General features: G+C 32.4%; 2 protein-coding genes across 5 annotated transcripts in view; one reads left to right on the top strand and one right to left on the bottom strand.

Annotated features, from left to right (window-relative positions):
- LOC129216328 (centromere protein X-like) overlaps positions 1 to 3,546 on the bottom strand; it is a 40,294-nt gene extending 36,748 nt beyond the window's left edge. For all 4 annotated transcript variants that reach the window (XM_054850549.1, XM_054850554.1, XM_054850542.1 and 1 more), the window contains exon 1: positions 3,438 to 3,546. In XM_054850549.1, the coding sequence (XP_054706524.1) occupies positions 3,438 to 3,506 (69 nt within the window). In that variant the 5' untranslated portion in view covers positions 3,507 to 3,546. The remainder of the gene's footprint in view (positions 1 to 3,437) is intronic.
- A 1,897-nt stretch (positions 3,547 to 5,443) lies between these two features.
- The window catches only part of LOC129234472 (nucleosome-remodeling factor subunit NURF301-like), a 61,245-nt gene continuing 52,347 nt past the window's right edge, over positions 5,444 to 14,341 (top strand). Inside the window, exon 1 of the mRNA XM_054868477.1 lies at positions 5,444 to 6,345. Within this exon, the coding sequence (XP_054724452.1) occupies positions 5,761 to 6,345 (585 nt within the window). The 5' untranslated portion in view covers positions 5,444 to 5,760. The remainder of the gene's footprint in view (positions 6,346 to 14,341) is intronic.

The following is a 14,341-nucleotide window of genomic DNA, read 5'->3' as shown; positions in this document are numbered from 1 at the left end:
TAAAATTTAAGTTCATTGTTCAAATATAAATTTATAAATTCATTTAAGAAAGATTGAACATGTTTAGCATATTTTTTAATATTATATATAAGATGTTAATTTGCATCATTAAGAATGTGTAACTTTATATTTTGGAATTTAGTAAAATTTCAAGTTGATTATTTAAGAATTGGTTTATTAATTTATTTTTAAAAGCGTGAACGTGTTTAACACGACTCTTAATAGTTTGTTTAAAATGTTAATTTGCATCATTTACGAATGTGAATCTTTATTTTCTGAAATTAAAGTGAAATTTTCAGTTGATTATTTAAGTATAATTTTATTTATGTTTAAAAAAAAATTGTTAACATGTTGAGAACAGCTTTTAATAATATATTTAAGACATTAATTTGCATTTTTTAATAATGTGAATCGTTATTTTCTGGAATTAAAGGGAAATTTTAAGTTGATTATTTAAGAGTAAGTTTATTAATTTGTTTTTAAAAAGTGAACACGTTGAGAATGACTCTTAATACTGTATTTAAGATGTTAATTTGCATCTTTTAAGAGAGTGAATCTTTCTTTTCTGGAATTAAAGTAAAATTTTCAATTGATTATTTTAGCATAAGTTTATTAATTTGTTAACGGGGTCCCCACCTAGGGGGGATGTTTTAGGGGTAATTTTCTTTCTTTTGGGGGGCTTTCTATTTTTTTGGGGGGGGGGGGGTAATTATGGTTTTTAGGGGGTGGGCCCTTGCTCTTAGGGGGCACTCCTGTATTTAAGATGCTAATTTGCATCTTTAGAGAGAGTGAATCTTTGTTTTCTGGAATTAAAGTAAAATTTTCAGTTGATAGTTTTAGCATAAGTTTATTAATTTATTAACTGGGTTGCCCACCTGGGGGGGGGGGGGTGTTTTAGGGGTATTTTCTCTTTTTTGCGGGGGCTTTCTATTTGGGGGGTATTTATGGTTTTTAGGGGCCGGGCCCTTGCTCTTAGGGTGGGGGGGCACCCCTGTATTTAAGATGCTAATTTGCAACTTTAGAGAAAATGTGCCTTTATTTCTGGAATTAAAGTAAAATTTTAAGTTGATTATTTAAGTTTATTTATTTATTTTTTGAGTCAAACTGGCCCTGTTTTAATATTTTTTTTAAACTTGTAGGTTAGAAAAATTTTACACGTGTATTATCTGTAATAAAAATGATTTCAAAGCAAAGTTTTATTTTTTGTTATTTCTAAATTAGAAACAAGAAAATGTATTACTTTATCATGAAGTTTAAAAAAATTTCTACACGTCATGCAAATCTAATAAAAAATACGACTCATAATACGACCTTTAAGATTTCAATTATGAATAATTAAAAGTTTAAACCATGTGTACATTACATACAGAATTAATTTTTGCCGAAAGTTTGTCTCTCTCGAAAAAATCTGTCGAAATAAAACAATATTTTTAAGTTTCATCACAATTCCTAAATTAAAATATAGAGGCTCTAAAAAAGTACATTTGAATGTACTTAACATGTTTTTAAAGAAATGATATGTGGAACAAGTTTGATTTATTGTTTTGAAACGGCGTTGTAGAAAAATATGCGAACATGCAATGCAATCGAAATGCCGGATATCCGAATCCGGCAGGTATGGGGGCATCGGATATCCGGCAAAATCACAATCCGGTGCATCCTTACTTGAAACCCCGAAACACGTATCTGCAGTGATCTGTATATTTGGGCTCTAAAACGTTTGTTATTGCCTATTACACTTGTATCATTACCCAATCGTATAGTCGAAGGTGAACGTAAGGGGGGAAGATGTCCCCCTCAGGTTTTCAACTTAAGTATTCCCCCTTTTTACCTGAACTATAATTTCAATGCCTCTCAAGTTAGAACCTTATAAGCGCCTCCAACCTTTACTTCCACTACCGGGACACACAACACATGTCTCCTACAGACCCGTCCATGTGTTCATTCATTAACACCTTTCGCTCAAAACATATCATTAGACTACCAAGCATCCCCAAAGAATCATTTGATAATCAAGTACTCAACAGTATACATTCAATTATAACACTATTCAAATGAAACATTTGAAAGGCAATTATTTGATTGTAATACCATCTAGATCGAAAGGGTATCTATTCCTCAAGTGTGCTGGCACTTTATAAAATTAGGGATCCTCTCTCCCCTTCAAGAAGGACACTCCCTAAAAAAGTCTTACGTCCATTAGGAATTTCAATGGCGCAGTCTGCACAATGACCCACCTCCCTTGTGGGCTCCTCAGCGCAACCCGTCTTTCTGGGAGAAGGGTAAAAAGGTTTCAATGTAAATTTTTTTGGAAGACAGAAAAAAAACCATGCTCAATCATAAGTAAAATCATTAACTTTTCAAAGCCAGCCCTTTGACCGCCTAAATGACGGATCCGCCCCTGCAACTAAAACACTTCAGAAGCAAGGGTGCCCACCCGCCCTGACGTCAAGTCCCCCCCCCCACCCTCAATATTGAAAAGACTTCCCCCCAACAAATGAGAAAAATACCCCTTAAAACACCCCGCCCCGAAAAATGTCAATAGCATAGTCTGCGCCATGACCCCCTCCCCTCCATAGGTGGGCACCCTTGTCAGAAGTCAACTATTTTTAGAGGTTCATTCGATTGTCAAATTGATCAAAGAATACACTGCTCGAGTGATTGACATCTCGAGAACTCAACATCTCGAAAATTTCAAAGCAAGAACTCGAGCAGTTGATTGCTCGAGCACTCGGAAAGTGACAATCGAGAACTCGAGCAGTTGATCGCTCGAGTTCTCAGGAAGTGATAATTGAGAACTCGAGAAGTTCATCGCTCGAGAACTCGAAAAGTGATAATCGAGTAATTGAGAAGTTCATTGCTCGAGAACTCGAGAAGTGATAATCAAGAACTCGAGATACGATAATCGAGAACTCGTGGTAATCGAGTTCTCGAATGATCTTGAATAATCGAGTGATTCGATTATGAGAACTCGATTATTCCCATCACTAGTAGCTAATATTGAAAAAGCTTACTAGCAAGAGTCCGAAAACATGGTGCCTCTCAACTAACGATGGTAACCATATCCTCACATCATAAATAATGCAGGATGCTTCTGAGATTATTTCTGACTACTCTACGAAGTGAAAAACTATAAAAACATTTCAAAAAAGTTCAAAACATTTCAAATAAAGTTCAAGAAACTAACTCAAATCAACATCAAGAACCGTACTTAACCAGAAGCTGGAAAACGGATTTCGTGAAAAACAATAACACAATACATTTAAAATAAAGTTCAAGAAACTAACTCAAATCAACATCAAGAACCGTACTTGACCACCAGACACTGGAAACCTGCTCTAAGACTGGAAACCGGATTTCTAAAACTGTACATTATTTTCAAAAGTACCAGCCAGTAAAAAGTTTTAGTAGAATTCTGAAATTCTTTTAAAGCTTACCGAATGAAGTTTATCTTGATTCAACATATTCACGTTTCCCGGTTGTTTACTTTTGAAAAAGTCATTCATTTTTTTTAAGCCCTCAACCTCAACAAACCTAACTGGTCGACCGGTGACGGTGAGTAACCGGTACCCATTTCAAGCTGTTGATTGGTTGATTGAAACATGTGATTATTCGCGTCACGTGATCGGTTAATTGGTAGCTACCGAATGAGCTCGTAGAACGTAGAGTCCCTGTTGAGTCTCATTTTTGGCGTAAATAATTTTATTTTGGTAACCCTGCTTATTCATAGTGAATAGATATTTCGGTTATCTTTGTTTAGATTTGCAACGAAAAATACCTCTCGCGCAGGCACTGGAACCAAAAATTAACGCCAAAGAGTAGCTTTTGGAAACATTCAAAACTCCTGCAGTCTACCCTCTCCCCTTTCTCGATGGTTGAACGTAAGCTCTCTCTTTTTTTTTTCTTTCTTTGTAAAGTCTGCTTTTCATTAAAAATCAAGCGGAAGTTTTTAGAAATGACTAATAATAGTAACCCTAGGAAAATTTGTTCCATATAGAACTAAGTATAAATAAAAAATTAAAATAATAATAATAAAAAAGTAAATAAATAATAAAACTCATACTTTAGTTTTAACTGAATTAAATAATTGTGGCATATTAAATAGGAAAATTTGGAAATGATAGACCTTCTGTTCAAAAGGAACTGTTGCTTGAAATTGTTTTTTCCTTCTAATTTATTTTGATATCATTATGTCTTTTTATTTCATTAAATGAATGAATTATTTTTTCTGTTAATTTAACAGAAAAAATACATTATCCATTTATAGAATCTGAGAAAAGGAGCAACATGATCAATAATAATGTGTTATTTTGCCATGTGTTTTCATTATTTTTATTGTTTAAAAGAGAAACCGCGAAATTTCTGACTTTTGTCGTCGTAACCTACGATGCTTGTGTAAACATTTGATTTAATTTTCTCGTGTAATCTCGTTATTTTCCTGAAAACTACATATTTATATAGAACTTCTTAAATGAAGAAAAATCTTCCGTCGCCCTCATCAAATACATTGTATGTCTTTATTCGGCAATTTTTTTGCGCATAATTTTTTTAAATAGTAAAGAACGATAATTTAACGAAAATTTTATAAAAATGGATGGACTAATATTATCGGGTAGAAAATGTAAGCCCTGCTCTGATTGGCTGAATTTAGAGGATCATCAAAGATGGCGAAAGTCTATTTTTGTTTTCTTTTCAGTTATTACGTGTTTCCTTCAAATCATTTTGCATTTAAAGTTTGATATTTGTCAGAAAGATGATTGATGCGTAATATTAAAGAAAATAATTAATTTAGAGCTTAAGTAATTCTTTATGCCCTCTTGGTGATAGTTCTTCTCCACCAATGAGATAAAAGCTCTTAACCGTTAACTCGCTGTAGGAACGCTATGGCTTGTAGTGGCGATCCATAACTCTCAACGCTGGATATTTATCATGAGATCGGATGAAAATTTTTCCAGGTAACATTTGTTTGCTTCACAGTAATTAAGTTTGTTGAAAAGTGTTGCAATTTATCCCTGATGCGTTCCGAATCGCATAAATTTAGCGCCAAAATGGATCAACGTTGTCAATCGTTGGTCACGTGACTGCTTAAAGCTTATGGCAACAATGGCGACGATAAATATAATCATAATAAGAACTAATTTCAATTACTGAAATGTGCTTGAGACTTTTTATTTCAAAAATAATGATAAAATGACTCCCTTTGTGGGTTTAATTAGCTAATTGAACTGCATAATGTCGGGGAGATGTAGAAGAGGTCGTGGACGACCACCTAAAAGAGCAGCCATTTCGCACCGAGTTAATTTGTTAAAAAAACCCCGATATTTATACGCTGGTTCGGGTAATCATGGTGCCCGACAATCAACAAAACCTGGTGAATATAGTCCCTCTCGTAGGGGGACACACACATATTATCGCGGCCGATTACGAGAAAAATCGAGCCGAGGTAGAAATTTTTTCTCAAATATATTGGACTATGATGGAGAAGATGAAATTGATGATAATTTATCTAGTGATGAAAGTGATTATCCGAGGGAAGATGAAGTGGAGGATGAAGGAAACGAAACTGATGTCAGTTTTCCGGAATCGGATCAATTAAGTGTTTATTCGCAAAGCAGTTATAGCACAATATCTAGTACAACTCCTGCTAAAAGAAAGTGGTGTAAAAGAGCATCTACTCCGATTTTTTTGCAAGAGCGAGAATTCCCGGAGCTTGTTTTACCAAAATCCAGTGATGATTTATTAATATGTAGGGAGAATCTTATGCAAGCGTTGGGTGTTTATGAAGTTCTGCGGCATTTCAGAAATATTTTAAGACTCACACCATTTGTATTTGAAGAATTTTGCGCTGCACTTTCGTCTTCAGACCAAACTGCTCTTCTGTCAGAGGTGCACATTATGCTGTTGAAAGCAATTTTGAGGGAGGAGGAAGCACAGGGCACAATGTTTGCCCCTCTCGATATGAGAGATACAGTAAATATTCATTTTTACTTAATTGACAGCATGACTTGGCCTGCTGTCCTTCAGATGTACCTGCAGAGCGACCCCGATTACAAAGATGTTTTGAATGTTGTCAAAAGCTGCGAATATCCTTTCACTGGAGTTGAAAATCGGTTGATTGTTTTGGAATTTTTATGTGATAATTTTCTAACCACCTCTCCTGCAAGAGACGATTTAATCAGTGAGGGAATGATATACCACGATGACCACTGCCGAGTGTGTCACAAACTCGGCGATTTGTTATGTTGTGAAACTTGTCCAGCTGTTTACCATTTAGCGTGCCTTGATCCCCCATTGCAAGATGTTCCATCTGAAGACTGGATATGTGTCATCTGTAAATCAAATCAAGTAAGTGTGATTAATGTATTTCGAATATTCTCATAAATTAAAGTTTTAAAATTCTACTTTTAATTAATTTACATCGAAGCAGAAAATTATGTGCTAAAAATTTTGACAGGTTGAGTTTTATATTTAAGAAAAAAATCAGTGTGTAAGTTTGTCAAATATTTTTGATTTTAATGAGTCTGAAATTTTTTTTTACTAATTTTGTGTAAATATTAAGAGTAAAATTTTATCATGCTATATTGTCGCAGACACTAAACATTTAATATTTATTTAGATTTTGTGATTTATTCTATAATTATCTAATGCTAAATGTTGCAAAAAAATCTTTTAGTTTTCAGGGGGGAAAAAAAACTTGTAATCTCAAATATGTGTCTAATTTTTACCGTAAATTCCATGAAAGTGCGACATTACCTTTTCAAATTTAAACTAAATCATTTTTTTTTTGGTTAGTTGATGGAAAATAAGTGAAATTTTAAGGAATTGACAAGATTTAAGAAAATAATTTTGTATAGTTATAAGAGATGCACCAAATATTCAATTTACTGCCTATTTGATAGACTAACCAAACATTTGATTTGGCCAAATACTTTAATATTCGGCTACCAAATAGTAAACAAATTCAAATGTTCAACAATTAGTAGGTACACATATTTTTTTGGAGCATTTTAATTTCTGCAGTAGGGTCATTCAACATCACATCAACACAATTTTCGGCCAAAATTTTACCTCACCCTCTCGGATTTTGATAAAATTTGGTATAGAGGTAGTTTTTATATTGAGATAGAAAAATGTAAATTTAACAAAAAAATACGAAACGGTTTTGAAGATACAGCTCTGTAAAAGTACTAAAAATAGGTTAAAGCACGTGAATGACCAAATTTTCAAATTACCTAGAATCTTTTCTAATTAAGATAAAGAGCTGAAACAAGTGCCCTTTGACTGTCCTTTCAATGACCTTTCCAATGATATGCAACATGATTAGATCTAAAAAGAATTTATTTTAATTAAATTTTAAATTTCTCAAAAAGCACTGCCTCAATTTTGTAGCTCAAATTTGGCTGTAGAAGTTTCATGTGATTATCACCACATAATACAGCATGTTCTAAGTAGAGGAATACATTTATCCAAGGCATGAAATTAATTCTATTTGGGTTGTACAGGGTCAAGTAACTGATTGCAAGGAGTGTTTCCTTGTTTTGAGTTATTCTAGGTGTTTAAGTGTTTGTAGGTGGTTGGGAGGAGGTTTTTTAAATATTTTATTATTATTATTATTATTTGTAAGAATTATTTATTTGTTTGCAAAATTTATTATTTTAAACCTACTGAAAAGTACTAAAATAAATGTGGATAAATGTTTGAAAGCAGAATCGATTAATGTTTTAAGTCGATTTGTAATAGATTTTTAAGATAAATAATGTAACAAAAGTAGTGGAGCGAATATCTTATTCTATGAAATGTCTTTTTCAATTTTTTTTATTTGATAAATTTTAGAGTACTGAGTACTCGGCCGAGTACCGAGTTACCGAACCGAGTACTCGGCCTTTCACTACTCGGCCGAGTTACCGAGTACCAATTATGTTTTATGAAGAACCACTGACACACATGTGATGAATTTTGAACTTATTGGAATAGTTTTATAGACCTCCATGTCCAAATAATAGTTTTTAAAATTAAATTCCTGCTGAAATTTAATTACGCATTCAGGGGTCGATCCAGCGCCAAATTGGGGCCGCTTTGCGGCCCCTTCACAAAATTTCGCATGGCAAAAGCGGCCCCATTCACAAAATTCCGCGCCGCAGAAGCGGCCCCATTCACAAAATTCCCCATCGCAAAAGCGGCCCCATTCACAAAATTCCGCGTCGTAAAAGCAGCCCCTTCACAAAAATTTATAAAAAGGCAACCTTTTCACAATATTTTTTAACCGCAAATGTGTACGCATCTACGCGGGAGCCTCTTCCACCTTCCCCCATCTTATCTTTTTGCTTGCTGCATGAGGTGTTTTTGCTTGAGAGCGTCAGAAGGGGGACGGGAGAGGGAAAATTGTGATTGGTAGCTTGTTTTCAGGAAAATCTTAAATTTTACTTTGATTACGCAATATATATTTAGTATTAATTTGTGTTGAGTTTCAAAATCCAATTCTAAAATAACTTTACTTAAAATAAACATATTTACATGCTGTTTTTATATTTTTATTTGTTTTGAAGATCTTAATTTCCTTACATCGGCCATGGTAAACGAATTTTTCGCATTTTTGATGTTTACTGTACCTTGTTAAGAGGCAAACAAATAAAATTTCTTATATATTTATTAACATCATTAAATTGCAAAGTTTTAAACGAAATACCTACTCTGTAAGAACGTCAAAAGTCAAAAAATTAAACGCTGAATGCTGGTGCAGTATTATTTTGGGTTTTAATTACTTTTAAGTTTTTCAAACACATACATGGAATCTTTAATGAGTATTTCACTTCTGTGTTAAGAAATATGTGATATCTTTGAGTCTGTTCATATTGTATTTATTAGGAGTTATCATTACGTTCAGCAGCATGTGCAATTTTCATTGCTCTTAAAGTATTTGAGAGGGGCAAACAGGAAATCTGTTGTGAGACTTTCACCTTAAGAAAGTGTGCCTTGCATATGTATATTTGTAAAAAGCAATAAATGTAATGTATGTGTCAAATTACGAATAAAATGTTAAGGGTCTTACTTCCCCGCTCCCCCAGCGCATTTTCTCTTGACTGCTTTCATGTATTCTTCAAGAACTTGCAATCACCCCTAAAACCTGTCTAGGGCTTTTCTATAACGATACGACAGCTAAAAATGCTTTAATATAATCTTTTCCAAGAAAAAAATCACGAGAAGGTCTTTTTTACAAAAGCAAAGAAAATTCACAAAAATATTTTGCTTTTTCACAAAAATAACGAAATTTCACAAAAATATTTTGCCTTTTCACAAAATGGGGACCCAAAAAATAAAACCTGGATCGACCCCTGGCATTATTTAAAAAATTTTGTTTATGTATATATATATATATATATATATATATATATATATATATATATATTAGAGACGTGCCGAGTAGCACTTTGGCCGAGTACCGAGTACTCGGCCTTTCACTACTCGACCGAGTTACCGAGTACTCGGCCTTTCACTACTCGACCGAGTTACCGAGTACTCGGCCTTTCACTACTCGGCCGAGTTGCCAAGTACCAATTATGTTTTAAGAAGAACCACCGACATACATGTGATGAATTTTGAACTTATTGGAATAGACCTCCTTGTCCATATAATAGTTTTTAAAACTAAATTCCTGCTGAAATTTAATTACGCATTATTTTAAAAATTTTGTGTCAAAAATTTTACAAAAACATTATTTTTACAGAGTATTGTCTGCACGACAGGGGTTTAATGATGTTACTTGTATTGGAACTGTGGAAATAAAAATTGTCCGCATAAGAGGGGTGTCCGTTAGGAGGGGTTTCACTCAGGGTTGGCCGGATTGGACCCAATTGGGTTGGACCCAATGGGTTTTTTTGAAAAAACCCATTAAAAAAAACCCATTATTTAGCCCACTTTTGGGTTTTTTTAAATTTTTTGAGAAGTTTTTTAAAAAAGTAATTAATTTAAATACTTATACAATTTAAACTTCTATTTTATTTGTTCTTCACCACAGACAATGGACATAAAAAATGAATTTTGAACTTTAATAGTATTTCTTAACTCTTAACGGCATTAAAAAATACTTCAAAGATTTAAAAAATATATATTTAACTTTTATCTTTAACTGGTCAATAAATAACTCAAATTATCTTGACTAAGTCATGTCGCGTCTGGTTTTCTCAATATTTGTAGATTGTACAGAGGAAACTACTCTACCTAAAAGGCTTTCATGTGAATTATTTTCTGCAACCCGACACGTCACAAATTTCGAATTAACAAGTTATATTTTTTGTAGAAATTAACAGGTTTTACAAATGGTCGAACAGAAAACAGAATAGGATGTACAGTATTTTCATTATCTTACAAAAAAGTTTAATATTTCTTAATCTGTACACATAAATAGAAAAACAGGCAACATAAAATTCAAAGAAATGTCTTGATTAAGCTGGAATTCAGTAAATAGGGATTTAAACTACTTGAGGTTCTACAGTAGTTTTGCATAAAAAAATGAAATACAATAAAGTAAAATGCAAAAAAAATAGTAGTAATTAAAAACAAACAATAGATTTTATCACTCAAGAAGTAATTTTGCCTTAACTGTTGGTAATCGTGGAAACTAAAAAATCTGAAACTTCACCATTCTTGGGTTTCGTCGTCTTTCATACTCTTCAGAAAACGCTGAATTTTAACTAGTTTTCCAGCTTTTTTTACCCCAAGACAATTCTTGTGCTTTGTTCATATACTTACGCTACAATATGCTACAAGTACCCTACATTTTCCCTAAAAAAAGACAAAAAAAACCCACATTTCTTTTAAAAAACCCAGCTTTAGTTGGGTTTTTTTGGGTTTTATTTAAAAAAACCCAAAAAACCCTGGGTCCATGGGCTTTTTTAAAAAAACCCGGGTTTTTGCCAACCCTGGTTTCACTGTATACCAATCAATTACAGGTCTATAGGTCTAAGCCGCCAAACATAAATATTTTTTAAAAACAGATAAAACAAATGCAGGAACACTGCAAACACGTGTTTCTGCCTCCCCCCCCTCCTCCCCCGTTTCAAGGAACGTCTTTTTCAGTGCATAAAATGTGAACTAAAGAATGTAAAGACATTTCACGAAAAAATCATACTTTTGTCGGATGTCTTTAAATCCACGAGCTTCCATTTTGTGCATTAAAAAAGGAATTCTCTGTAACGCCAAAACACGTGTCTGCAGTGTTCCTGCACTGTGCTTTTAACGTTGTTTTATTTTCTTTTATTTTTTAAACAAAGGTATTTTTATATTTTTTTATAACTACAGGGTTCGTACGCTCCGGGAATTCCGGGAAAACCGGGAATTGTCAGGGAAAATAACACTGTCAAAAATGTCAGGGAAAAGTCAGGGAGTTTTCAAATTTTGTCCTCCAAAAATTTTTTTTTCATTTTTTTTCCCAAGGAATTAACTACCATGAGATCTAGTCTTCGTTTTTATTGTGATTTCACGAAAAAAATTGTAAATTTTTATCTAAACCGACGCTGGCACTTAAAAACTGCGATCGAGAAATGAACGTTTTTTTTTTTTCACAACGAAAAATGCGCCAAAAGATCGAAGATTTTCTTGCATGGAGTCAGTGAGGGGAACGCATTTCTTTCTACTGCCTAAAGTTTTAGATGGGTTGCCACAACATTCTATTCGGTTCAGGGTTCGTACGCTCCGGGAAAACTTAGAATTATCATGGAAAATGACATAGTCAAAAATGTCAGGGAATTTTCCAAAAGTGTCCCCAAAATTTTTCTTTTCCCAATTTTTTCCCAGGGAATTTGGTTTTATGAGATCTAATCTTCATTTTTATCGATGTATTTAAAAAAAATTGTAACAATTTTAAAGCAATGAAAAAAGTGGCGACTTAAAAAATCTTCAGCAGCCGCCATTTTTGGCTCTCAGTAGTTCCCAAGGGAAAAAAAATCAGGTGAACAGCAATTATGTACAAACTCAAAAGGAGAGAAGACAATTTACTGCTTCGGAAGCACAACCTGTAGATGGGAAGATCGATCGGGGAAAATAGTTTTTTTTTTATCGGAAAATCATTTCAGCTACGTGTGAAACGCAGTCGCCATCTTTGGTCATTCACAAGATGGATGTAGATACGATCCTAAAATGCCTAAGTTTCTAAAAACAAAGCAGAATTGGATGTTTTCTTTAATTGAAAACTGATGAAAATAACAAAAAATGGTCTACAAATTGTTTTTCTATTGTTATTTAAAATAATTTTTTTGAGAAATAAAAAATTTTGTTCTTAAAACTTAATCTTATCCTCACTGCCTCGGACGCAAATGTGATAAAAACTTTTCAATGAATTGTAGTTTCATGAAGATTAATTATTGTTTAATTGTCTTCATGCGACAAATTAAAAAAGTTATTTCTTATTTTTGGGCATAGCCGCCATATTTGGTCATTCCCAAGATGGAAGTACACAAGACTTTTTAAGTGCCTAAGTTCCCGAAAACGGCATTGGATGTTAATTGCAATGCAAACTATTGAAAACAACACAAATTGTGCCTTTTTTTTCCGGATAATTTGTAATTATTTTCTGGAAAAATGCAAAATTTAATCTTTATAACATTTTTTTGTTTTAATTGATTTAGACTCTTATGTGCTAAATACTGACTATTTTGCTTTTATTGTATCCTTTTAAGGATTATTAATTATTTATTACTACTTTTATACTACAAATCCAAAAATCTACATATTATTTTAAATTTTTCACTTTGTCGCAATATTTGATCATTTGCACAATGGAAATAGACTTAAACTTCCAGAAACAGAATTGGATGTTTATATCAATGAGTAACATTGAAAATAACATTAAAATGTGCAAAAAGTTGTGAATTTTTGAAAATTAACTAATACTTTCTGGAAAAGAAAATTTGAAATTTTAATGTAAGCGTCCTTTAATATGTGAAAAAAAAAAAGATTATTGGCATTGGCCTATGATCGGCGGATGTTGATTTTTGTTACTATGCATTACATGGTATGCCAATTGATGCAACAAGTTAACCATATTTATACTAAAATTTAGCTTTGCGTTTTGCTCAATATGTTTTGTGTAACCTACTTATAAGAAAATAAAAAGTATCGTAAACCAAAAGCGGAAGCTAAAAGGTTGCTGCAGGACTACAGCAAAACGCTATAATATTACTCGTGACATCAAAAAAACCCTAAAATAAGTTGAAAGTACTCTGTTTTCAACAAATAGTAAACAAATTAAAACAATTTTGAACAAAATGTTTAAAAAAAACTTAAAATTTTGACAGAGAAAACAAAGGGAAAAAATCTAAGTTTTTTTTTTTTTTTTAAATCTAAGGGGAGAAGTTTCAGTTCTTCTGCATTGCTACTTTAAACAATTTTAATTATTTTGAAAATATTACTATTTAAACTTAAATTTTTAATGAAGCGAGTAACCTGGAATTTTCTAAAAAAACAACCTGGAAAACCTGGAAAAGTCAGGGAACTTTTTTTAACCAAAAGTGTATGAACCCTGAACTAATTTTTGTTTGTAGCAAAAATCCATTTTTAATATAAAATTTCCATATTTTCTATACTTACCTTTTTTGCATAATTTTTAATAAATAAGTTTTATTAACTTTGCGGACATTAAAATAAAGATTTATTCATATATGAATAATTGATATGAAGCATTAGAAACTTCATTATTCTTAAAATTTAAGTTTGACTTATAAATTTTAATTATAAATAATTGCAGAATATCATGCTTGCTCTTTTTTTTTAATACATTTTAGTATCTGGCTAGGACAATATTCAACTACTCGGTATTTGCCGAGTATCTGATCAGAATTTGGCCGAGTACCGAGTAATTACCGAGTACTCGGTACGTCTCTAATATATATATATATATATATATATATATATATATATATTTGACAAAAATTTTACAAAAAAAATTATTTTTAAAATTAAAAATAAATATAAAAGGTATGATTAACCAAGTTGGAATTAAAACAAATTATACCAATCTATTATAGTTCTTGTCCGCCAAAATAAATAATTTTTAAAAGCAAATAAAAGAAACTGAACACTGCAGACACCTGTTTCTGCGTTACAAGGACCGTCTTTTTCAGTGCATAAAATGTGAGCTAAAGAATGTAAAGACATTCGACAAAAGAATCCGACTTTTGTCGGATGCCTAAACAAGCTCACATTTTGTACACATTGAAAAAGGAATTACTTGTACTGCCAAAACACGTGTCTGCATCGTGCTTTTAACGTTTTATTTCCTTTTATTTTTTAAGCAAAGGTATTTTTATATTTCTTGTGACTAATTTTTGTTTGTAGCAAAAATCCA

Source organism: Uloborus diversus, chromosome 1, assembly GCF_026930045.1.
Source record: "Uloborus diversus isolate 005 chromosome 1, Udiv.v.3.1, whole genome shotgun sequence".
Classification (NCBI taxonomy): domain Eukaryota; kingdom Metazoa; phylum Arthropoda; class Arachnida; order Araneae; family Uloboridae; genus Uloborus; species Uloborus diversus.
Note: the sequence above shows the minus strand (reverse complement) of the source record. Positions and strands in the feature narration are given on the sequence as shown.